Genomic DNA, 26,462 nt, shown 5'->3' with positions numbered 1-26,462 from the left:
ATGGTGAAAACATGAAGGTGGTATATAAAAATAAAAATAAAATTACAGATAATCATGAAGGTGACTAGTTAATCAAAAACAGCTAAACTGCAAAGTCCTGTTGGCATAAAAAAGGTCTTCAAGGGGCACCTGAAACTCAAAAGGAAAGGATGGCAGCTGGACCTCTGCTGAAAGTGTCCAACGGCATGAACCAGCGACACTAAATGCCCGACTTCTGGCTGAGGCGAGTAGGGCCTCTGTAAGACCGCCAACAGCGCTCCTCTTAAAGTTTCTTGGACCCAAGTTGTTGAGAATACATGCATGCCACTTTATATTCTTAGCACACATGGGGAAGAAGCAGGCTCAGTAGAGCATGAGATTTTTAATCTTGGGGTGGTGAGTTCGAGTCCTACGCTGGGCAAAAGATTCCTGCACTGTAGGGGATTGGACTGATGACCTTCCAACTCTACAATTCTATGATGCCACAAGTGGGGTTCTGCCATTGGCCTTGGGCAACTGGCAACCCCCTCTCAGGTTTAAGTTTTCACCAAGTCTCGACTCTTGTGTGTTGGAGGTGCCCATCACAGCAATAAGGACTAGGAACCTATTTATTTTAAAAAGCTGGACTTGTTTGGGGTGCCGACTACAGAGCTCAACACCAAAGAAGGTCTTAGAGGTGACTTAAGAGAAGCATTGGACTTAAGGGAAGCTCCCCAAACTGTCCCAGTAGAGTTAGCCTTCGAAGTCTCCCATCAACTGACACCAAAAAGGACACAGTTGTGGGGTGTAGTAGTTAAGACTGTGTTGGGCTAGGACTGGCAAGACCCGGGTTCAAATCAGCCATGAACCCTAGGCAGAGCACTCACTCTCACAGGCTTATTTTGAAAATCAAATGGGTGGGGGGGGGAGAGAAAGGTGGGGATGTAAATAAATAAAACGGGGTGTTATTTGCAGTACTAACAGTGTTTTCAATCTCAGAGTTGGGAATGAAGTAATGAAAATAAGCAGAAAAAGACAATATGGGGTTGAAATCATATAAACAACAATTCTGTGGGAGGAGAGCAAGCAAAACTACACGTTTTGTTTTGGCCTGGGCTGAAAGGTGTCTTTGAACCGTGATAAAGCCACTTATTTTTCCGGATAGAGGATAGGGGAGGAGTTGTGTGAGTGTGCCTTTATGACGCTGACAACATTTGCAAGAACAATTATCTAACTGAAACAAAGCAAAACTAATTGACTTCAGAGGGCCCCCTGAATTTTGGCACAGGTGCAAAAAAACCGCAACCCACCTGCGCATAGCTGTCAACTTTCAGATTTGAAAATAAGGGATCAGCAGCCTCAAAAATAAGGAATCAGCAGCCTCACCTGTCCTGGGGACAGTCTATGGGATATCTAACAATCTGGAATAGCAGCGGGAAACGGCACTGAAATAAGGGAATTTCCCACAAAAAAAGGGAAGGTTGACAGCTATGCACCTGTGGAGCTTGCACTAAGGACTGATGGAGAAAGGAAGCAGCGTACAGGTGAGCCACCTGTGATCATTTTGGCTTTTCCCTGTAGGGGTTGAGGCGAGGAAATTGACTTCCTGTCCCTTGACTAGAGAAAGCTACGCTTTTGCTTTGCCTGAGGCTTAGCTGGTGCCAACTGATTCCCTTTCTCGCTCCCCACATCGTCACACACACACACACACACACACACCACAGCTCCCCTGAGCCCAGGCAGCAGGCCAAGGGAGCATCGCAGGAAGTGTACACTGTCTCCATGGCAACGCTCCTGCAGCAGCAACCGCAAAGGAGCCAGAAAGAGGAGGAAAAAGGAGGCTGAGATAACTGAGGGCTGGGGGGCTCTGCCCTGAACAAAATACCATGCCTGATGAGGGTACCCCAACGGGTGAGACCTGCCTTGTCTTCCTATATTTTGGGGTGTGGGTGGGCAACAACCCCAAAATATCTCCTCCTCCACCTCCTGTTTTCCTACTCTGTAGAGGGCTACCCCCTTTTGGTTTCCGAAAAAAATTCCACCTGCTCCTGTCAAGCTCCTCTGAGCATATTCAGAGTGCGTTTCCCCTTCTGTGGATCGATTGGTTCGCCATCTCTCCCCCCCCCCCCGCTCCCTTTAAAACAAACAAACCCTGCTATTAATTACTGCTTTGTTGGCTCCCTTACGGTAGGTTGTAGACAATGTTCTTCCTACTCCAAGGAGGCCCATTGAAGTTAGCCGTGTCCATTAATTTCAGTGCTGTGAAGGACAAACCGTGCATCCACTCCTTGCTTTTCTTATTCTCTTTGTTAAGTGACCCTAGAACTCCTAGATGCTGAAGGGCAGTGGAGAAATTCATGAACAAAATAAAAAATAAATATGTGAGTGAATAATAATGATTTTTTTTTAATGGGCCATTGGACAAAGTGTGCCAATGGATCTCCAGAACCTGCGCCTTCCAACAGGAAACTATGTGTGCCTTGAGTATGTACAGAGTGTATCCCAGTGGGGCAAACACTTTCCTTTAAATTCTCTAGCATTAGAAAGAAGAAAAAAATCCAGGAAACAAAAAACAACAACACTGTTCTCTTCACTGCAATTCCACACCACTGATATGGACTCTCCGCTGGTGGAGTCTCCTTCCTTGTAGGTTTTTAAGCAGAGGTTGGATGGTCATCTTCCATGGATGCTTTAGTTGAGATGGGGTTGGGATAGATAACCCTTGGGATCCCTTCCAACTTTACAATGCTATGATTTCATATCCTTAGTTGTAGGTCCGACTACTGCTACTACTAAAGGTAAAGGGACCCCTGGGAAACCCTTCAGAAGTGGTTGCCAAGGAGACATTTGGAGCTATGCACTGAAAGTAGGACATTAAATCTTAGGCCTAGGCTAAAAGGGTAAAGGGGCCCCTGATCATTAATTCCAGTCATGGCTGACTCTGGGGTTGTGGCGCTCATCTCGCTTTATTGGCCGAGGGAGCCGGCGTACAGCTTCCGGCTCATGTGGCCAGCATGACTAAGCCATTTCTGGAGAACCAGAGCAGTACACGGAAACACCGTTTACCTTCCCGCCTGAGCGGTACCTATTTATCTACTTGCACTTCGTGCTTTCGAACTGCTAGAATGGCAGGAGCTGGACTGAGCAATGGGAGCTCACCCTGTCATGGGGATTCGAACCGCGACCTTCTGATCGGCAAGTCCTAGGCTCTGTGGTTTAACCCTTACTACTACTAGTACTTAATATCAATATCCGTCACCACCACCCACTTCCATGAATTCTGGTGAAGGATTGAGTCAAAGGAAAGTTGGGCATTCGTCATGGCTTGACAATGGCTGCTGCTGAATTCTACTGTCTGTCCCCCACCCCCCAACTGTGCTACTAAGTGAGTAGGGGGTCTGTTGCTCTTCTCCAGAAGCTCCGAAGAAGAAGCTCAGGTTCAAGAGCATTCATGATGCAGTCAGAGCTGGGAACGTAGAACAACTTCAGGAGATGGTGAAATGTGGAACGAGCATTAATGAAGTGGATCCGGTCTACAATTTTACACCCTTGCATTGGGCGGCCCATTCTGGGAGCCTGGAGGTAAGAGATTGTCCCAGATTGCTGTGAAGGGAAGAAGGGATATCATTATGCAGTCTCTATTGACCCTACTAAATGTCTGAGAAAACAACAAAGAGACCTATGGCTTTGCCAGGGTAAAGACTGAGTCTGTGTACACATTGTGCCTTTAAGGTAAAAGGTCAAGGACCCCTGGACGGTTAAGTCCAGTCAAAGGCAACTATGGGGTTGTGGCGCTCATCTTGTTTTCAGGCTGAGGGAGCTGGTGTTTGTCCACAGACAGCTTTCTGGGTCATGTGGCCAGCATGACTAAACCATTTCTGGTGCAACAGGACACCGTGACGGAAACCAGAGCGCATAGAAATGCCATTTGCCGCAGCGGTACCTATTTATCGTCTTGCACTGGTGTGCTTTCGAACTGCTAGGTTGGCAGGAGCTGGGTCAGAGCAATGGGTGCTCACTTCATCACGGGGATTCGAATGGCCGACCTTCTGATCAGCAAGCCCAAGAGGCTCAGTGGTTTAGACCACAGCACCACCCGCTTCCCTTTAAGGCACATTCAGAGCACATTATTTCCTCAAGGAATTCTGGACACTAGTTTAGCCCTTTGCAGAGTTACAATACCCAGCATCCCTTACAAGGATTGCAAATCTGTTGTCCTTGCAGTGCTTTCAGTGGCTGCTCTGGAATGGAGCTGATAAGACGGCAGTGACAGGCCGAGGCTGGACAGCGGCTCACCTTGCTGCCATCAAAGGTCAGGATGCCTGTATGCAGGTAAGTGTCTTCGTTCACTCATGATTTAGGCTGGATTCAGACAAGGGGGTTTATAAACCCCTTCTCGTTTCACATTTGCCATTGTTGTAAGCTCTGGGGTTTTGGTCTCGGGTGGGTGGATAGAGAGAAATGCATCTCCCTTTCTCAAAATATAAGGCTGTGACGATGGATAGCAGAAGATTCGAAGGAGATTAAAGAGGGAATGGCTTCACACAATTCACACATGAAATTGCCTGCCATAGGATGTGGTGGTGGCCACTAGATTTGATGGCTTTGTAAGTGGATTCGATTGGGAGTGGGGAATCTGAGGACCAAATGTGGCCCCCCCAAGTCTGTCTATCTGGCCCTTGGTACTCTCCCTAGCTAATGGTTACCAGACGTCCCCGTTTCCTGGGGACACTCCCCGCATTTACAAATCTGTCCCTGGACAAAATCTGTCCCTGGAATGTCTCCAGATTTCATTTAATGTCCCCGGATTTATATTTTAAGTGTTGTAGATTTATTAGGTGGGAATGAATGGTGCGTGATTGGTTCAGCAGCACAAGACACATCATATGGGGACTTCTGGCGAGGCAAAATGGCGGATGCCACGGCAGTGAGCAGCTCCTGAAGCCAGCCAGAGCCAATTGCTCTACCAGGCTGACTCTGGGCTGCTGAGACTGCTGCTGGCGCTGCCACTGCCGAGGGGGAACCGGGGACCCCTGCCACGTCAACTGGGGGAACCGCTGCCCCCCCGTGACCCAAATCAAGCCAGGAGTGGGAGCACCCGGTCACCCAGCTGACTGCCCAGCGGTGCTCGGGGGCTGACGCAGGGGGAAGGAGGAGAGGAGGAGAAGGAAGAGAGAGAAAGAGGAAGGAGAAAAATGAGGGGAGCCCCGACCTTGCCGTGCCACTGAGGACAAGACGTAGGAGAGCACCGGGAGGGCAAGGGCACGTGGCTGAGCCCAGGCCCAACCTGAGCCTACTCCACAGGGGCTAGCGCTCCAAGAGAGCAGGTCAGAACCCAGAGGAAGGCCGCACGACAGAGTAGAATTTGGAAAATTCTTATCAAATGTTATCAAAAAAGAAAAGAAAAAAATCTTATCAATGTTATCAAAAAAGAAAAGAAAATATATATATACAGCTACCTATCTTGCTATCTTATGTTGTAAAATGGACAAAGTATAAGAAAACAAGAAGCACTAGAAGGGGAAGAACTGGAGGCAGTGAGAGATTTTACTTTCTTGGGCTCCATGATCACTGGAGATGGTGACAGCAGCCACAAAATTAAAAGACGCCTGCTTCTTGGGAGAAAAGCAATGACAAACCTAGACAGCATCTTAAAAAGCAGAGACATCACCTTGCCAACAAAGGTCCGTATAGTTAAAGCTATGGTTTTCCCAGTAGTGATGTATGGAAGTGAGAGCTGGACCATAAAGAAGGCTGATCGCCGAAGAATGGATGCTTTTGAATTATGGTGCTGGAGGAGACTCTTGAGAGTCCCATGGACTGCAAGAAGATCAAACCTCTCCATTTTTAAGGAAATCAGCCCTGAGCGCTCACTGGAAGTACAGATCCTGAAGCTGAGGCTCCAATACTTTGGCCACCTCATGAGAAGAGAAGACTCCCTGGAAAAGACCCTGATGTTGGGAAAGATGGAGGGCACAAGGAGAAGGGGACGACAGAGGACGAGATGGTTGGACAGTGTTCTCAATGCTACCAGCATGAGTTTGACCAAACAGGGGGAGGCAGTGGAAGACAGGAGTGCCTGGCGTGCTCTGGTCCAGGGGGTCACGAAGAGTCGGACACGACTAAATGACTAAACAACAAATGCTGGATCAGGCCAATGGCCCATCTAGTCCAGCAACTCGTTCTCGGAGAGGCCAATAAGATGCTTATGGGAAGCCCACAAGAGGGTTTTCTTTGGGTATTACTGTATATAACATCAAAGTGTCTCTACTAAATGCTATAATTTAGGTTAAGAAATTTGTGTTTCAGGATCAAATCTGAGACTAGGAACTTTGCTTTGTGTATTCACAGTCCCTTCTTCTTCATGGAGTAGATCTTGGAACTCAAGATGATCGAGGCTGCACTCCCGCCCATCTGGCAGCGACCCACGGGCAGTCATACACTTTGCAAACGATTCTGCGGAGCGGAGTAGTAAGAAAAACGCTCGTCTTGCCCTTCCCCCACTCCTCTCCTGAGGATTGGCATGCTTCTATTTCCATTGACTCATTTATGCCTTTCTAGCATGCCCTTCCTCTAAATGGATCTCAAAGCACCTGAAAAGGTCAATCCTTTCCCCCAAGTTATCTTCAAAACAACCCTGTGAGGTAGATTAGGCTGAGATATCATGACAGGCCAAAGGCCACTCGTTGGTCTTTATGGCAAGGGGCAAAAGTCAACATGATGCTAACCATGCCACATTAAATGCCATGGTTGTTTTAAAAAATTTAATAGCCACCAAACGGGAGACCTGATTGTCACTCGAGGAGAGGAAAGAGTTAAGTCTTCTGCCTGCTACTGTGCCCCCAATGAAAATAATCTCGGCTTGGGGCTAAAAGGTGCTACTGGAAATTTTTGATGGGACCTTGGAAGGTGGAGGTGAAGAGGAGGAAAGGGTTAAGCCTGCTTTACCTAACTTGCAGTCCTGGTGAAAATCCTGCCCCTCCTTTGTGATTAATAATAACATACCCTCCAACATCTAAACGGCCAAATTCAGGACACAGTCTTCCAAGAAGCCATCTTCCCATTTTTTTCTCGCAAGAGAACGGTGGCCATTTTGGATGCCGTGATCTCACATGATTTCACACTGTGGTTTCCCCTTGGAAAAAAAGTGCTTTTTCAAGCACAGCGTCCAAAAATGTGCATTTTGGGGTGCCACATAAGATTGCTGCCTTGTCGAGAGCGCTTTTTTGGGTGGGTGGGGGCATCGCAGCATGAAATTGGGACATCTTGCTTTGGGACTTTCTGAAGGCATTTGGTTGGCCAATATGAGAAGAGGGCTAGTGGCCTGCATAGTAATTTTAGGCACATCTAGCAAGCCATTTTTTAGGGGGCTTTTTGTCCGATCTAGCAGGACTCTTTTATTGTCTCATGCTCTGACCTCATGGGGGAATGGGCTGTAACTAGCTCCACTCTGCTACAAGATTATGGGAAACTCAATGGTCTGGGGTCTGCAGTGGCCTGACCCCCGTTTTGGGGGCAGGCCTTCCTCCGGAGGCTTAGATGTCAGGCTGAAATTTCCCATTTCTGGGAATGGTGGCATCTTCCGTGCCCAGTTCTTCGAGGTCTACCAACATCCACTTCCCCAACTTAAAATCTGGAGATTTAACAAATCTGCTTTTCCTCTTTGAAACCAGGACGTCAACGTTTCTGACAGGCACGATTGGAAGCCGATTCACAAGGCTGCTTTTCACGGCCGGCTGGGCTGCGTCCAGCTTCTTCTTAGATGGGGAGCTACTTTAGATGATGTGGACAACAATGGAAATCTTCCAGGTACAGAAAGGGGGGGGGGGAGATGATCATTGTAATGGACTGGGGAATAATGATAAGAGGGGAATCTCTTTGTTACAGAGAGACAGATAGCGAGAATAACCTGGGTCAGGGACGGTGGAAAGTGCAATGTTTCTATGTGTACTTTTTGCAAAATTTGGGTCATATCCAATGCTGCCCCTCCACTTGTGCAGCAGAATTCCATTTGGGTAATAATATTTCTCCTTCTCTTCTCAACAACCCACAACAATTCATTTTCTTGTTGTTTGCATCCATCAGTCTCAAGAGACAATGGAGTGCCCTTCTGGGTGTGAAATATACTCAGAGTCGCAAAGTGATTTCATGCTCTTTATTCAGCTCATAGTGGTGAGGAGGAATGAATCCAAGTCCCCTCAAAGTATCTGCTTTATATACATTATTTACACAATGGGCTGCACACGATTGGCTAATTCCGGAATTCTACTGTAAGCCTATCAGGTTGTGGATTCACTTCTATCTGGAGCATGATTGGGTGGTTCCTGCTAACCAATCATACTGCTGCATTGTTTTAGGACCAATCAGACTGCTGCATTCTGAATCCTATTGTTCTAGGACCAATCAGACTGCTGCCTTTTGGAGCCTATTGTTCTAGGACCAATCAGACTGCTGCAGTTTGGATCCTATTCAACTCAGTACATAACAGGGGGTGAAGTCAAACTGCTGCATTAGCAGTACAGTGGTGCCCCGCAAGACGAATGCCTCGCAAGACGAAAAACCCGCAAGACGAAAGGGTTTTTCGGGTTTTGCGACGCTTCGCTAGACGATTTTCCCTATGGGCTTGCATCGCAAGACGAAAGCCCATAGGGAAATCTCGGGGACCTTTTTTTAAATGCTGGCGGTGGGGAGCAAAGCCTTTTCCCCCCCTCCGGACTTCAGAAGAGGTCCAGGAAGGCCGGCGGGGGCGAAAGGCTTTGCTCCCCACCGCCAGCATTTTAAAAGCGGTCCGGGATAGCAGGGAAGCGCTTCCCGCTATCCCGGACGGCTTTTGAAGGCAGGCAGGGGGGGCAAAGACTTTTGCCCCCCCGCCCGCCTTGGGAAGAGGTCCTGGACCTCTTCCCAAGGTGGGCGGGGGGCAAAAGTCTTTGCCCCCCCTGCCTGCCTAACCGGGGGCTTTTAAATCGCCCCGGGACTGTCCGGGGCGATTTAAAAGCCCCCGGACGGCTTTTGAAGCCTCCCCCCGCCGCCCGGCATCGGGGCATCGTCCCGATGCCGGGCGACGGGGCGGGAAAGCCTCCCCCCGCCGCCCGGCTTCGGGGCATCGTCCCGATGCCGGGCGACGGGGCGGGAAAGCCTCCCCCCGCCGCCCGGCTTCGGGGCATCGTCCCGATGCCGGGCGACGGGGCGAGAAAGCCTCCCTCCGCCGCCTGGCATCGGAACCATGTCCCGATGCCGGGCGACGGGGCGAGAAAGCCTCCCCCCGCCGCCTGGCATCGGAACCATGTCCCGATGCCGGGCGGCGGGGCGGGAAAGCCTCCCCCCGCCGCCCGGCTTCGGGGCATCGTCCCGATGCCGGGCGACGGGGCGGGAAAGCCTCCCCCCGCCGCCCGGCTTCGGGGCATCGTCCCGATGCCGGGCGACGGGGCGAGAAAGCCTCCCCCCGCCGCCTGGCATCGGAACCATGTCCCGATGCCGGGCGACGGGGCGAGAAAGCCTCCCCCCGCCGCCTGGCATCGGAACCATGTCCCGATGCCGGGCGACGGGGCGAGAAAGCCTCCCCCCGCCGCCTGGCATCGGAACCATGTCCCGATGCCGGGCGGCGGGGCGGGAAAGCCTCCCCCCGCCGCCCGGCTTCGGGGCATCGTCCCGATGCCGGGCGACGGGGCGAGAAAGCCTCCCCCCGCCGCCTGGCATCGGAACCATGTCCCGATGCCGGGCGACGGGGCGAGAAAGCCTCCCCCCGCCGCCTGGCATCGGAACCATGTCCCGATGCCGGGCGACGGGGCGAGAAAGCCTCCCCCCGCCGCCCGGCTTCGGGGCATCGTCCCGATGCCGGGCGACGGGGCGAGAAAGCCTCCCCCCGCCGCCCGGCATCGGAACGATGTCCCGAAGCCCGGCGGCGGGGCGGGAAAGCCTGGGCGCGCTTGCAACTCTCCGCAAGGAGCGCGCTCCTTGCGGAGAGGTCCGCGCCTCTCCTGGACCTTTTCTGAAGGCAGGCGGGGGGGGGGGGGCAAAAGTCTTTGTCCCCCCTGCCTGCCTTCCCAGGGGCTTTTAAATCGCCCCGGACAGCGGAGAAGTCCTCCGCTGTCCCGGGCGATTTTAAAATGCCGCCCGCCAGAAGAGGTCGGGGGAAGGCGGTTTCCATAGGAACGCATTAATTGATTTTCAATGCATTCCTATGGAAAACCGTGCATCGCAAGACAAAAAACTCGCAAGACGAAGAGACTTGCGGAACGAATTAATTTCGTCTTGCGAGGCACCACTGTACTGAAGTGATCTCCCCGGGGCAACAAGCCTGGCCAGTGTGTAGGGAGGTCCTGGGCTGCTCAGATGACAAGAATCCCATTTCAGCCTTGCTGATGTGGTCCAAAGGAAAGCAGATCCAGATATTTGGCATCAGCTGTGATGCAGGAGTTGCTGGAAGGAGGCATACAAGGCTAAAAATTGGCTGCTGTTTCTTTAATGCTTAGAAAAGCTGGGTCAGCATGAGTCAGCAGCCTACACCGGGTTGTATATATAGAGTGAGAAATATTAGTTTGGTTTTGGGGTTGGTTGGTTGTTTAGTGCAGTGTTTTTCAACCTTTTTTGGGCAAAGGCACACTTGTTTCATGAAAAAAATCACGAGGCACACCACCATTAGAAAATGTTAAAAAATTTAACTCTGTGCCTATATTGACTATATATAAAGTAATTCTCTTGAATAGGAATCAAATAAACACAAAGAAAGTATTTTATTATTACTTTATTATGAAATGGTAAGTAAACCGAAATATGAAAAATTATAAAATACTTTATTTTTAAATCTTTCGAATTTTTCAATTTTTCCCACGGCACACCAGGCAACATTTCGCGGCACACTAGTGTGCCGCGGAACAGTGGTTGAAAAACACTGGTTTAGTGAAAGCTGGTAGTGTTGATGTGTGTGCAGTTGGTCAGTCACTTTTGCAGAAAGACTTTTAAGAATAAAAGCAGAAAGTACAGTACTCTGCAAGGATACTTTTCTCGTGGAATACTCTTTTATGCTGACAAGGGTCCGAGGACCAGGCTGAGGCAACAAAGGGAGGTCAGAACCTTTTTTTGCTTTTTACAAGCACTGACACTAACCAACCGTCTTAGGGACTTGGCTCCGGATTTGTGCAGGGTTTGATCCTTAGCCTTTTCTTTTCCTGAAGACAGCGGCGTAGCGTGGGTTGTCAGCACCCGGGGCAAGGCAAGTAATTTGCGCCCCCTAACCCAGGGCAAGGCAAGTAATTTGCACCCCCTAACCCAGGGCAAGGCAAGTAATTTCTGCCCCCTAACCCGGGGCAAGGCAAGTAATTTGCACCCCTTAACCCAGGGCAAGGCAAGTAATTTGTGCCCCCTAACCCGGGGCAAGGCAAGTAATTTGTGCCCCCTAACCCGGGGCAAGGCAAGTAATTTGCGTCCCCTAACCCAGGGCAAGGCAAGTAATTTGTGCCCCCTAACCCGGGGCAAGGCAAGTAATTTCTGCCCCCTAACCCGGGGCAAGGCAAGTAATTTGCACCCCTTAACCCAGGGCAAGGCAAGTAATTTGTGCCCCCTAACCCAGGGCAAGGCAAGTAATTTGTGCCCCCTAACCCGGGGCAAGGCAAGTAATTTGTGCCCCCTAACCCGGGGCAAGGCAAGTAATTTCTGCCCCCTAACCCGGGGCAAGGCAAGTAATTTCTGCCCTCTAACCCCTAACCTGCCGCCGCTGCCAGCTTCTTCTTGCTGCTGCCTGGGCTGGGGTATTTACGGTAAGGTAGCCACGGCGGCGGGTCCATGTCAGGTGATCTGAAGCGAGTTGCTGCTGGTGCTGCCGCCCAAACGACGCCGCTTGCCTGGAGGAGGAGGAGGGCAGAGAGGCGAGGAAAATGCAACATGGCCCAGCAGCTGCAGCAGCAGCAGTGGGGCTGTGAGGAGGGGCTGCCTGGCGCGCCCTCCGCGGCCCTGATGTGCGGGGACTGCGGCGAGTGCTGAGAGCCGCTGCCTGCTGGACGCCTTCAGCCCGGACGCGCGCACAGCTCGTCAGTTCCGCGAGACATGGGGCTCTGCTACAGCCTGCGCCCGAGGCTCTTCGGCCACTCCGGAGGCGGCGAGCGCCCCCCCCAGATGTTGTGCCCGGTGCGGCTGGCTGCCCCTGCACCCCCCACGCCATGCCACTGCCTGAAGATACCCCACCCCACAAGGCAGCAGAGGTTTAGGATCAGTTTCCCTTCTCCTAGATGGACTCCCTTCCCAGGTTGATGAGCCTCACCTGCCCCTCATTTCTGCTTGTGCAGAAACTGGCTTCATAACCCTTGAACCTACTATTGGTCTTGTAAACTCAACCCACCAGAGCCTGTCTTTGCATGCAGGGGAATCCCCTAACTCCCCGAGTGTTTGAGACCCATCGGCTACCCTCACCTGGTTTAGCCGGCCAGTCAGAGCCGTTTCCTGGGGTGTGGTTATTGTCGCATGCTGATAGCATCTAGGGGCCACAGGTGAGATCTGAGTGCAGGGTGGGGACCAAAGGTGGACAAACTACCCCAGAAGGAGCATGACGTGTCCCCCCACCAGGGTGCTATCCTTCCCCTAACACCCCATACACCCCATTCAATTTATAGGTGGATGTTATTGCTGCCACTGGGAAAAATCCCATAAATTGTATCCAGGTGCTGGAGAAGATGTTTTCTGTTTGAATATTGTTAGTTTGCTGGTGTGTGGGCCAAACTACACATAAGGTTAAATGCATTTTTGCATCTAATCTGCAGAACTCTGCACCAATATGTTCCTCACACTACTTTCCACTGAGTAACAGTGCTAATTGTAGTTTTAACTGTCACAGTGGTGGGGGTTTTTTTGGTTTGTGTTGAAAGAGAACGTTTAACGCTGCTATTTAGTTGACTGCATTTTTTAAAAAAATCTGTGGGTTTTTAACTTGTAAAGCACCTTGAGAAGCCTCGCTGCCTAGAAAAGCAGTACAAAAGAAGTCTTTTTATGTCAAAATATATTAACAATCAAAACAATCTTCCTAATAGTTCACCTGGCGGCAATGGAGGGTCACTTGCATTGCTTCAAGTTCCTGGTGAGCAAGATGCCCACACTCCTCCATGCCTTGAAAGCCAAAAACGACCACGGGGACACCCCGGGAGACCTGGCTGAGAGGTTCTACAAGGACAGCGTGGTCAGCTACATTGACGATCTGGAGAAACAGAAAGGCGAATTGCAAAAGGGGGACTGTGAGTACCTGGTTGCGAGGGATGGGCCATAGCTCAGCGGTGGAGCATTCGCCTTGCATGCTCAAGGTCCCAGGTTCAATCCCTGACAGCCAACACACACACACACACACACACATACTTTAGATAATCATTATATGTAAGGTCACTGAAATTACTAATCACAGAAGGCCTCCCTAGAAGGAAGGTCTTACACCATGATGGAAGATCATCAAGGAAGGGGCAAGGGCCAGAATTTCAGAATCTGGTTATGGACACTGAAAAGTCTCTCTTTCTGGTCCCAGTCAACCACAAGGTTTTTAAAATTACAGTGGTACCTCGGGTTAAGAACTTAATTTGTTCTGGAGGTCCGTTCTTAACCTGAAACTGTTCTTAACCTGAGGTACCACTTTAGCTAATGGGGCCTTCCCTGCCGCTGCACCACCGGAGCACAATTTCTGTTCTCACCCTGAAGCAAAGTTCTTAACCCGAGGTACTATTTCTGGGTTAGCGGAGTCTGTAAACTGAAGCGTCTGTAACCTGAGGTACCACTGTATTATTTTTAGGCCTATTTTATTGATACAGTTGTACCTTGGATCCCGAACGCCTTGCGACTCGAACGTTTTGGCTCCCGAACGCCACAAACCCGGAAGTGAGTGTTCTGGTTTGCGAACGTTATTTGGAATCCAAATGTCCAGCGCAGCTTCTGCATCTTCTGATTGAGTGCAGGAAGCTCCTGCGGGCAATCAGAACCGACGCCTTGGTTGTTGAACGTTTTCAGAAGTTGAACGGACTTCCAGAACGGATTCCATTCGACAACCAAGGTCCAACTGTACTTATCAATACAATACCCAATACAAAGTATTTTTTTTATATTACACTAAAATAAAACAAATACTTTAAAAATCTAAAATGAAAAGGAGCAGGAACAAAGAGAGGGGAAAAGGAAAAAGGAAAAGAAAGGGGGAAAGAGAAAGAAAAGAAAATGGGAAAGGATAAAAAGGCTTCCGGTTCTCTGTCTGTCAGCTAAATACAGTGTTCACACATTAACTATTCTTATTTTCCAGAAGCCAAAAGTTTTTCAGTCTCACAAGTTCATTTTCTCTGCCACGTACTGTAAAAGGTCCATTTGAAGTTTCTAATCCTTAATAAGTATCAACAATTTTTCTCTTAAATATGTTAACTTGGCCCTCTCCGCTAATAATTTTTATCAACCATTCCTTCCATGCATTTGGAAGACAAAAGAGGGTTAACTGAAAGCCCTGAGAAGGGATCCTCGAGACTGTTAGCCCTTATTATGAATCATCTTCCTCAATTGGTCTTAAGAACCAGAAGTGCCCTGAGTGCATCCCAGGGCTGGTTTACGACATTTTGCCACCTGAGGCAAATCAGAAAATTGCAGTTTGTTAAGGGTGCTTCAACAAGAGGTGGCAGGAAAGAGGGTTACTGAGCTTGAATACTAGGCTCAGAATTTGTCTGCAAAGGAATTTAAAAGACGAGCATGTTTCTAGTCCTTATGCAAAGATGCACTTGGAAGTGGGTGAGTGATGCTCTTGAAGACACAAGCTGGGTCGCTTATTGATTGACCGGGAAGACAAGCCTTCAACGTCCTTCAGTGACTCCCGGTGATTAGCAAATTGAGAATAAATTGAAGCGAAAACTGTTGATTACGTTCTGCAAAATAAGAGGAAGTATGCAACAAGGTTTCATGCTGGGATGTGGCAATACAGTCTCCTCTGAGACTGCTGTGTGTTTGCATTGAGGGTGACTGAATATTAAGAACATAAGAAAGACCTGATAATGTGGGCCAAGGAAAGCCTTCAAACAGGACCTGAGTTCAACAGGAACTCTCCCCACTTTTTGATTTCTGGCAAGTGGGATTCAGAGGCACACTACCTCCGACAATGGAGGTAGAATATAGCAATTGTGACTAGCCGCCATTTATTCAGATGCTATTCTAAGCCATATTTACCTTGGAGGCACAACTAAATCACACCCTCCCCGTGAAAACTGATCAACTTGCTTAAGTTGCACAGATCAGAGAATCCAGCCTTTCATGGATTGCCTGGGCTCCATCGCTCTCGGTTCGAGGGCTTCCTTGGATAAAAACACCAACCTGGATAACATGGAGCAAAACAGCAGCCTGTAGGCTTGGCCTTTATTGAACTGTTGCAACAGGGTGCTCCCCTCACTTGCAGGAGAGAGGAAGGACCCAGAAAAATGGTGTGCAAGGTCTTATAAAGACTTTTGAAATTGCCACCGTGTAGATCAAGACCACCCCCAGAAACATCATACATACATCACAGAAAGGAGGGGTTGAGGGAGGAGTTGTGGTGGTAACTTGAGTGTCCCATCACCACGCTGGTTCCCCCTTTCCCCCTCCCCATGAGTACTTTCCAGGTGACAGAGGGGAGTTTGCAGTTTCCTGCCCCCAGAGGGAAGAGCTGATTATTGTCCTTTGTTCCAGTCCGTGCTGAATCCACTCCCATATGCAAGTTCTTTGTGATCTTGATGGTCTTCTGTCTAGGACCATCAGGGTTGGCATAGCAACTGGGCAGGGCTCCTGTGTATGGGCTGGTATGCTGAAGGGATTATGGCTGCCCTGTATCAAACCTTCCCCATTTTGTAGTCCTTCCTTCATGGAGTAAAATAAAAGTGGAACAGTGGAAATCCGATGTATGGTTGATTTTCTATGAATTTATAACAGAAGCGTAGCGTATGTAGTGTGTGAGTGTGAGTGTGTGTGAAGTTTGTACAAACTGAATGATTGGGGGGGGGGTTTCCTGCGACAGGTTGAAATGTTTGGATTTCTATAACTCCTTTTTTCAACCTAGTGGAGCTCTTAAATTGCTATTTGGAGGGCTACTACAGCTCCTTCTGTTGTCTCTCTGCACAGATTTAGCATTTCCAGGCCATGATGCAGCTTTCAGAGGGGACGTGGACACATTAAGAACATTGCTGGAAAACCGTATCATCACTGTTAATGAGAGGGACGATCAGGGATCCACACTCTTGCACAAAGGTTAGTGAGCGTCGTGTTTTCATATTGCTGTTCTCTTCCTACTAAAATCATTCACTCCTGTTTTCAAAGTGGCTGCATTTCTGCTCTTCTTGCATTTAATTTCCCTCTGTTCCCACTCGCTCGCATCCTTCCATGTGTATTAAATCCTTGCCAGTATAGGAGAATGCTTCATGCATCTGGTGACAGGGGCTTGTGGTCTACAAAAATCTTAACGGTAAAGGGGACCCCTGACCATTAGGTCCAGTCATCGCCGACTCTGGGGTTGCAGTGCTCATCTCGCTTTATTGGCCGAGGGAGCCGGCGTACAGCTTCCGGGTCATGTGGCCAGCATGACTAAGCCACTTCTGGCGAACCAGAGCAGTGCACAGAAATGCCGTTTACCTTCCCGCCAGAGCAGTACCTATTTATCTACTTGCACTTTGATGTGCTTTTGAACTGCTAGAATGGCAGGAGCAGGGACCAAGCAACGGGAGCTCACCCTGTCACGGGGATTCGAACCGCCGACCTTCTGATCAGCAAGCCTTAGGCTCTGTGGTTTCGCACACAGCGCCACCCATGGCCCTAAAAAGCTTACGATGCAGCAAATTCAAAGTGCCACAACATTCTTTGTCGCTTTGCTGCCAGGCAGACGAACATGGCTGCACCCAATGGAAATGGCCGCCTTTAACGTTTTATTTCCTTCTCTTTCACCCTGTAGCTGCTGGACAAGGTCATTTGCATGTCCTGGAGTGGCTGATCAACAGGGAAGCGGACTGCAACATTCCCAACGACGCCGGAGAGACGCCCAAAGACGTTGCCAAGAGGTGTCCGTTCATAACACTTGGCTGGGGATTCTCTTGGGATTTGTCCTGGCTAATCTGGACTAAATCTCACTGGGCTTCAGTTCGGGCCAAAGCGCCAGGGTTGATTTAACTCTGCCACGTTGAAGATCCAGTTTGCAAAGCTCTGCTGGGAGACATATTCTGGGGGAGCTTGTACACCTTTGGTCCCCACCCTCCACTCAGCTCTCACTTGTGGCTCATAGAAGCTGTCAGCACGCGACATGCCTGGCATCTTGAGCTAAGGCTGGGAATGTTATGTGAGTCACTGCCAGCCAGTGTAGGCTGTGCTGTGCAGCCAGAAGAACCAAGGGTCTAAACCCTTTATGATCCTCCAATCCTCCAATCAATTAACTGCGCGACCTTGGTGGGAGGATGTTCTCCAAGTGGTGAACTCTCCTTTGTTGGAGGTTTTTGAACAGAGTTTGGGTGGCCACCTGTGATTCCTGCATTGCAGGGAGCTGGGCCACATGACCCCTGGGGTCATCACTGCAATTCTGTGATTCTAAGTGGGAGCTGCTGCTAAACTGGAGGCAGCACAAATTGCCATCGGTGGCGGAAACCCCGGTTGCCGTCTCACGTTCCCCAATGACCTCCTAACGGGAATCTGATCCGCGTAGGTTTGCCCAGCTGGCCACTGTGGAGTACCTAAGGCAAAAGATGGGGAACGACTCTGATGAGGAGATTGACGTCGACGACCCACGGTTTTTTGAAACTCATGGCGTGGAAGGGAGCACCGACAGCAAGAGCGACGTGTATAGCAAGAAACAGGACCGAGCAGATAGTCGCGGTGAGTTGTGGGCCTTCCTCTCTCCATTTAGGGGGAAGAAAGGGCTAAGGGCAGAAGGGGAGGAAGTCTAGCAGGTGGACACCTGCCCGGCATCAGCTGGCAGGTGGGCAGCCATGTTTGATGGGCCTGTAGCCAGATTTGTGGCCCTTCTCCTCTCCAGCCTCTGCTTCTGCCTCCGCTTCTGGGCTGCTCTCTGCCACAGCCTCTTCCTGCTCACTAAACACTGTTGCCCCTTTAGCTTCCGACACCTCCTCCTCCCAGTCTGCTCCCTCTGATCACTCATCATCATCCCACCTCCCCTGGCTCTGAGCCTTCTTCCCCTGGGGGTTCCCCAGCTGGTGCCTGCCACCACTCCTCTGCGTCCAGCCAGTTCATGACAGCCGCACACAGATGGAAGTTCTGGAGCCCCCCACCCAAAGGGTGTAGGAAGAGCCTTGCTGGATCCATGGCCCAATGGCCACTGATAGACCCCTTCTCCCTGCATTGCCTAATAACCCTTCTCTTTCAGAGGTGGTTTTCCTAGCGAACAGGCGTCGGGGACGATGCCTCCTGGTTTGGGCCAGATACCTAGAGAGAACTCGCTAGAACTTGGGACCACCCAATGAAGCTCAGTGTTGGAAGGTTCAGGACAGACAAAACAATTCCTTCACACAGCACACGGTTAAGCCGTGGATTTGCGCCCACCAGAAGCAGTGATGGCTGTCAACTTGGGTGGTTTTAAAAAGAGGATGAAGGCTATCAATGGATGCTAGACACAGTGGCTAAGTTCTCCTTCTGCTGTTTTTTTAAAAATACATTTTTATTGGTTTTTTACATATCATTTCCAACAATCATTTAACATTATCTTATACAGCATTTTAGACTTCCGTCAACAACCTCTGATGATTTTCCATTCTTTATCACTTATTCTGCATTTCTTAATTTCTCTCTTACTCTTAATTATCGTTAACTAGCAATTCTCTTCATAGTCTTTCTTGCAATATTTCCAATAGTCCTCCCTACAGAACTTCTTGCAGTCCTACTAGCGTAATCTGTTCATTACAATTGCTTTTCAAATAGTTCATATATTTACTCCGGTCTTCTAAGAATCTCTGGTCCTGCAGGTCTCGAATCCTTCCTGTTAATTTATCCAATTCTGCATAGTCCATTAAATTCATCCACTGTTCTTCTTTCGTCAGTAATTCTTCTTGCTTCTGTTTTTGTGCCAGTAATATTCTTGCTGCCATCATTGCATATAAAAACAACTTGCAATCCTGTCTATTAATATCATCTCCTACAATGCCAAGTAAAAATGCTTCTGGTTTCTTAATAAATGTATATTTCAACATCTTTTTAGTTCTCCCTCTGCTGTTGGAGGCAGAAAGCCTCCAAATACCAGCTGTGGAGAAGGGTGGAGGGAGAGCGCTGTTGCACTCAGGTGTTGCTTGAAGTTTCCCCTCAGACACGCCGTGAGAACAGAGTGCTAGGCAAGATGGGGTTTCGGCTGGTCCAGCCGGCTCCGCTGACGTTCTGTGATCTCTTGCAGAAAGAGCCTATCAGAAAATGGAAGAGCTGAAGACTCTCCTGGAAATCGCCACCAGTGATTACAAGCAGCTGGGAGGGATCACCCCTGAGGAGAGGCAGATCAAGATTAAAGAGAGACAGCTTCTCAGGTAAGAGCTTTGCAACACGGCCTCTGGTTTTCGTGAAACTCTGGTATGAAACTCTCGGGGTTCACAGTGCTGAGGGAAGGTGGTTGTGGCGTTTGCCCTCCTATGTATGTGACATCATACTGGGTTCATAGGGAAAGGGTTAACTAATTGCTGTTGTTGTTTAGTCGTTTAGTTGTGTCTGACTCTTCGTGACCCCATGGACCAGAGCACACCAGGCACTCCTGTCTTCCACTGCCTCCCGCAGTTTGGTCAAACTCATGCTGGTAGCTTCGAGAACACTGTCCAACCATCTCATCCTCTGTCGTCCCCTTCTCCTTGTGCCCTCCATCTTTCCCAACATCAGGGTCTTTTCCAGGGTGTCTTCTCTTCTCATGAGGTGGCCAAAGTATTGGAGTCTCAGCTTCAGGATCTGTCCTTCCAGCGAGCACTCAGGGCTGATTTCCTTAAGAATGGAGTGGTTTGATCTTCTTGCAGTCCATGGGACTCTCAAGAGTCTCCTCCAGCACCATAATTCAAAAGCATCATGGTGTAAAATGACTAACTAATGGGAACCCAAGGGGCAGAGTTAACTGTGTATAAGGTTGAAGCACAGAGGGGGTTTTTTAGGAGTGGAAGTTAGAGTGGTTGAGCAGACAGTGTGGAGTTAGAAGAGAGAGAGAAGATAAGTCTGTGGGTTGGGCTAGTCTGGTGTGAGAGAGGGAGATAATTTGTTAAGAGGAGTCAGTCAAACAGTTGAGATAATTAGTCAGAAGGTATTAGGAAGGTATAGGCCAGTAAAGAAACTAAAGTTAAGATACTGACAGGAATATTATCTGAGAAACCATTAACTTGTTAATGTTTGTAAAATAAACTTGGGGGTTTTTTTTGGTTCACTTTTAACAACTGACTGGACTCAGTGTTTTACCAGAGAGTAACTGGTTGTTGGCAGCGGGGAAGCGAGCACAGTGGTGGCCCAGGGATCAATAGACCGTTAAACGTCCAGGGACCCTGTGTGATCGCCACAGTGGTGCTGTAACAATTCCCCTGCCCTGTAAAATTGATGCACTTCTTGATTGTTTAAAAAAAGAAGACACCCGAACACCATTTACACAAATATAAGACAACAAAATCAAGGAGGGGGGGAAATTGCAGCTGTATTTTAAAACATGCAAAAGTTAAAATACTGAAGCTGGTTAAAATCAACTGGACTTTCTAAGCATCTGGGTTGCCATGTCTAAACAAGAATGTTTTTAGCAGACACCGAAAATAGTATAGCGAAGGCGCTTGCTTGATCTCAATAGGCAGGAAGTTCCAAAGTTAAGGCGCTGCTGCACAAAACCATGAAGGTCTTGCAAAAGCGAAGTGGGTATCAAGTGCTCAACTTGGCACATGTATCAATGGCTGTGCGATTTCACCACATCTGTTTATTTATATGCCACTTTCCCACAAAATGGTGCTCAAGTGCCTCTCAACATTAATAAGGAATGACAATATATAACTCAAAAACAAATGAGAAACAATAACCAGTATGTTGTAAGATATTTATTGACATTTTATAATAAAAAAACACACAAACATAAAGAAATTACAAAAATACAAAAATACAAAACTAAAAACAATTAAAAAACACATAAAATTCCATTCACTTATTTTCTTATAAATTATTTCCCAGACCTCTTCATACCTCCCCTTTTTGTATTCCAATTCAAGTTATTAATTCGGCAAATCCTCACCATTAATTTTCACTTAATTTTCAACCTTTCCCCCCCCCCCAATTATCTTAATCATTACAGCTGAAAACCCCTTACTTTCTAACCAACATCATTCTGACATTCATTAATTTTACAGTATTTCCCTAGATAGTCCTTAAATTTCTTCCAATCTTCTTCCGCCGACTCTTTTCCCTGGTCTCGGATTCTGCCAGTCATTTCTGCCAGTCCCATATATTCTATCACCTTCATCTGCCATTCTTCCAGAGTGGGTAGATCTTGTGTCTTCCAATACTTTGCGATGAGTATTCTTGCTGCTGTTGTTGCATACATAAAAAAAGTTCTGTCCTTCTTTGGCACCAATTGGCCGACCATACCCAGGAGAAAGGCTTCCGGTTTCTTCGGAAAGGTATACTTAAATACCTTTTTCAATTCATTGTAGATCATTTCCCAGAAAGCCTTAATCCTTGGGCACGTCCACCAAAGGTGAAAGAATGTTCCTTCAGTTTCTTTACATTTCCAACATTTATTATCGGGCAAGTGATAGATTTTTGCAAGCTTGACTGGGGTCATGTACCACCTATATATCATTTTCATAATGTTCTCCCTTAAGGCATTACATGCCGTAACTTTCATACCGGTGGTCCACAACTGTTCCCAGTCATTGGGAACAATAACCAGTATGTTGGCATCTCTGGGCATGAATGTGTGTGTTGGAGGAACGGGACTTTGGAGAGATGGCAGTGCCGAGAGGCCCCGGTTAGCAGATTGCAGGTATTCGCCTGCCCTGTCCCTTGTTGATAGAAATTTTAAGATCTTGCTTAAAACTTTGTTGCTTTGCTGCCCTCTGCCGGCTGTTGTGCATGGGAGACCAGCCACACACAACGCTTGCTTGCTAAGCTGCCAAGGTTGTTGGACGACCAAAAGTGGGTTCAATTTGGTTCGTGTGGCCAAAGGTCTTTGCCACATAGATTGCTGCGTGTCTTCTGCAGCCAGGACAGTGGCTTATAGGTGTCATTTGGGGTTTTTTGATACCATGCCAGGGGTCACCAATTTTTTTAGTTCCCAGGGCATGTTTGGATTCAGGAGTGTGTGCGTAGGTGCCACCTACTCTGGTCCTTTTTCACTGGCCTGCTTTGGATCAGAATCCTACCCCAAGCGTCAGAAAGAGTGTGTATGTATGCATGCATTGTGCACCAGTGGTGGCTGGTGCCCATTGGAACTGGCAAAGCGGAAGGTGGGGAACCCAAATTGCAGATGGAGTCAGTGCCAATGACAGGCTGAGCCAACCAATCCTGGTTTTGTCCCCATCCTTCTCTTCCTCGCTTTGTTCTACATGGATAGGCAGTGCTACCCTACGGACTGGTTGTAAGCCGTAAAGAGGCAGATGGGGGCTGGGCTGAGGGCAGGCTGGTGGGGCAGTGTCCTGCTTGCCCTAACAGATCAACCTCCAACGATGCGCACAAAGAGGATCCAGTGGGATCAATCTGAGCCTTGAAAAGGCCATAGAGCTGAAAGAGGAAGTGGGAAAGAGCGCTACTCTTCTGACTTCCTCCTCCAGCTCTATGTACTTTTCAAGAAAGAGAAAAGAAAACCACCTGCATCAACTCATGACCAGGGGGAAAATGAGAGAGAGAAGTGGAGCTAAGAGACTTCAGAGGACCAGGGAAGACTTCAAGGGCACCATCGGGCACAACCTTGGCAGCCCTTGTGCTTCTCAGTGGGTGGAGTGGAAGCAGACTTTATCAGGGTGTTTAAAAATTACATTTATATACCACCTTTTTCTGGTGTACATGGTTTTTCTCTTCCTCCCCATTGCACCCTCACAACAAGCCTGTGATGTAGTTTGGCTAAGAGATGGTGATCGGTTCAAGGTCACCCAGTGAGCTTCCTGGCTGAGTGGGGATTCGAACCCTGCTCTCCAGTCTTCTCAGCGCCATCTTGGTTTTCTGCAGGTAAAAGTGGGAGGCGGTGGAACTCACTCCCTCGGAAGTTGGTGGGTTTCTCCTTCCTTGGAGGTTTTAAAGCAGAGTTTGAGTAGCCACCTGCCATGGATTCTTTAGTTGAGATTCCTGCATTGCCAGGGGTTGGATTATGATGACCCCCGGCGCCCCTTCCAACAATACAATCGTATTATTGCAGGACCATTGGTGATCTGCAGGAGCAGCTGGAGTACGAGCGGCTACGACGGGAGAAGCTGGAGGCAGAGCTGGATCAGTGCCGGGAAGAGATCGGGAAACTCACAGAGCAGCAGGAGAAACCCCAGAGCCCCACACCCGCTATCACAGCAGTGAGTCTCCTTGTGTTGCTCACAATTTCTTCGGATAATGCAAAGCAAGGCCAGCGGAAACAGATGCTGCAGCCCCAAACACTCAAACAGTGGACCGTTGACGGCTGACGCCTGTCCTGCACCAAACGTCCGATGTGGTTTCTGCATGAGTGCAGAAAGCTCCTGCAGCCAATTGGAAGCCGTGCCTCGGTTATCCAATGTTTTTGGAAGTCGAACGGACTTCCGGAATGGATTACGTTTGAGAACCAAGGTACAACTCTACAGTGGTACCTCAGTTTTTGAACACAATCTGTTCTGGAAAACCGGTCGACTTCTGAAATGTTTGAAAACCAAAAACTCAATATGGAAAACTCAAACAGGAGGCCGCCTAGGAAGTTAGACTTCTGAGGCATGTTCAAAAACCGGAGCATTTACAGTGGTGCCTCGCAAGACGAAATTAATCCGTTCTGTGAGGCTCTTCGTATAGCGGTTTTTTCGTCTTGCGAAGCAAGCCCATTGACAGCTTAGCGGATTAGCGCTATTAGCGGTTTAGCGATCAGCTGTTAAGCGGCTTATCAGCGGATCAGCTAATAAGCGGCTTAGTGGCTTAAGAAAAGGGGGGGGAAGGGGGAAAAACCCGCAGGAGCTCGCAAGACATTTTCGTCTTGCGAAGCAAGCCCATAGGGAAATTCGTTTTGCGAAGTGCCTCCAAAACAGAAAACCCTTTCGTCTAGCGGGTTTTCTGTCTTGCGAGGCGTTCGTCTTGCGGGGCACCACTGTACTTCCGGGTTTTCGGCGTTTGAAAAGCAAAGCGTTCGGCAATGGAGATGTCCGAAAACCGAGGTACCACTGTATTTATCCTGGGTGAAAGAAGGGTGAGGAACCTGTGAATCACACTAATATGCAGTTGGTCTTCACGCCTTATCAACCACAGCCCAGGGATGGTAGGATTTGTGACTCTCTGGGTGTAGCCGGACTAGAGATTCCCCATCCCTGCCTAGGACTTTCACAGTAGCTGATGGCATATGGCAGTGGTGCTATCTTCCTGTGTGCAGGGAGCCTTTAATCTGTTCCACCATGCCCAGCCCCTTGCAGATTACTTCCCGATCCACAGCCAGGAGCTGCGGAGGTCAAGAAGTGCTTCCACACTTGAGAACGCCAGATGTGACAAACCGGCACACCAAAGAAATATTAGAGAAGCAGGTGGCTATTGCTCCTCTGGGAGCTACATACATAAAGGAGGCTTCAATTGCACTATTGCTTACATCCCTAGTTCAATACCCAATGTTGGCCTGCTTCGCCCATGAAAATAAGCCACAGTTAATAAACCATAGAATGGCTTGAATTTTTTGCTGCTCTTGTGGCTCTGGAGCTTTTGGGTGATGCCTGGTCCTTAACCACAGTTAAGGAGGAAGTCCAAGTTACCAGGTAACACTAAGCTATAGTTAATGTTAACAAAGGCTTATAAGCCAACCTTGGTCAATGAACTACCTTTACCCATAAACTCTGCTGCTGGGCCAGGTTCACCCGTAGTGCAAAGCCATGCTTTAGTAAACCATGGTTTAGTATGATGTGCAAACTAGGCAAACCGCTGTGCTTTCCTGATGTTTAAGACCTTCTGTTTCCCCCTCTTCAGTTAGCATGCCAGTGGGTTAACATTTTCAACGTTGCTTCTGCAGGGGGATGGTGATCTGAGCAAAGCGCCCTCCGACTATGATAAAGCAGCCCCCGACACCAGTAGAGCAGCCCCTGAAGTTGCAAAGGAGAAAAAGAAATTGAAGAAAAAGCCCTTCTGCAGCTCCAGCGGAGTGTTTGTGAGACTGTACTAACAGGAGAGCAAAGGGTCTTCCCGGCCTCTTGCTGGAATGAGAGGGGAAAGAGTTTGGCTGAAAAATGCAGGTTCTGCCAGTGCTCTATCTAGGCTCTAAGCTACCCAAAGCAAATGCACTTCCTTCACTGAACTGAAAATATCTTCTCCATCAATTCATCTGGTACAAATGCCAGTTTTCATATAAGCTTAGAGCAGGGATGAAGACTCCCATGCCCCTCCTCAAGTTTTGGACTCCAACTCCCCATCTGCCCTCCCCAAACAGCATCTCAGTCGGGGTGATGGGAGTTGTAGTCCAACAATAACTGGAGGGGCACAGGTCTCCCCTAGAGGCACGTGGTAGCAGGCAGGTTGCCATTACATTAGAAGACCCCACTGAGATGTATTGCTAATTAAGAGACATTAGCACTTCATTAAACACTCTCTCTCTTTATATGTATTTATATATATATATAAATATAATATCCACCTTATTTCTCAGCCAGGGTTCCTAAAGTGGCTCACAACCACAGAAAGCGGTTCAGTGTTATGCACAGTAATAGCATGCACAATAAAGCCAGCTAAACAGACCGAGATCGTTAAGAAAAGTACCCATCACATCCTGCAACTGCTGGAATTCCAGAAAACTGTTATCCATGCTAGCCGATCGCTGAATAAAGCAGACATTGGCAGCGGTAAATGTTTGAATTGCAGTTCAACAAGACAGCCTGCAAAGACTTTATGCCCCCACAAGAGAGGCCCAAAAATGTAGGCAGCTCTTTTGAACCATTGTATCAGGGATGGGGAACCTGGATGTTGATGGACTCCCAGTGTGGTGTAGTGGTTAAGAGGGGTGGACTCGTAATCTGGGGAACCAGGTTCACTTCCCTGCTCCTCCACATGCAGCTGCTGGTGACCTTGCGCTAGTCACACTTCTCTGAAGTCTCTCAGCCCCACTCACCTCACAGAGTGTTTGTTGTGGGGGAGGAAGGGAAAGGAGAATGCTAGCTGCTTCGAGACTCCTTCGGATAGTGATAAAGTGGGATATCAAAGCCAAACTCTTCTCTTCTTCATCATCCTCCCAGAACATTGGCCATGCTGGCTGGTGCTGATGGGAGTTGGAGTCCAGCAACAGCCAATGAATGTGACAAGGCTGCTAAGCCTCAGGCTCCCTTCCACACCTTGCACACACTCAAGCCCATGCTTGCACTATAGGCACAAACTTATACCATGCCTTACATTGGAATGGGGAACCTGTGGCC

The 26,462-nt window shown here is 48.8% G+C and overlaps 1 protein-coding gene across 2 annotated transcripts; it reads left to right on the top strand.

The window, feature by feature from the left end:
* Positions 1–1,723: 1,723 nt before the first annotated feature.
* ANKRD42 (ankyrin repeat domain 42) lies at positions 1,724–25,296 on the top strand. Of its 2 annotated transcripts, none has more exons than XM_081909907.1 (12): positions 1,724–1,869; positions 3,374–3,540; positions 4,183–4,290; positions 6,310–6,429; positions 7,632–7,767; positions 12,978–13,178; positions 16,051–16,176; positions 16,874–16,979; positions 17,615–17,784; positions 19,310–19,436; positions 23,267–23,414; positions 25,073–25,296. In XM_081909907.1, exons 1-12 carry the CDS (start codon positions 1,845–1,847, stop codon positions 25,220–25,222), a joined length of 1,584 nt encoding a protein of 527 aa, XP_081766033.1. In that variant the 5' UTR covers positions 1,724–1,844; the 3' UTR covers positions 25,223–25,296. The 2 variants fall into 2 exon arrangements, with proteins under 2 accessions (XP_081766033.1, XP_081766034.1); XM_081909908.1 differs by having other exon boundaries at positions 1,753–1,857.
* Positions 25,297–26,462: the final 1,166 nt, after the last annotated feature.

This window comes from Podarcis melisellensis, assembly GCF_964234715.1.
Source record: "Podarcis melisellensis genome assembly, chromosome: 4".
Lineage (NCBI taxonomy): Eukaryota > Metazoa > Chordata > Lepidosauria > Squamata > Lacertidae > Podarcis > Podarcis melisellensis.
The sequence above is the reverse complement of the archived record's forward strand: the minus strand, read 5'-3'. Positions and strand labels throughout refer to the sequence as shown.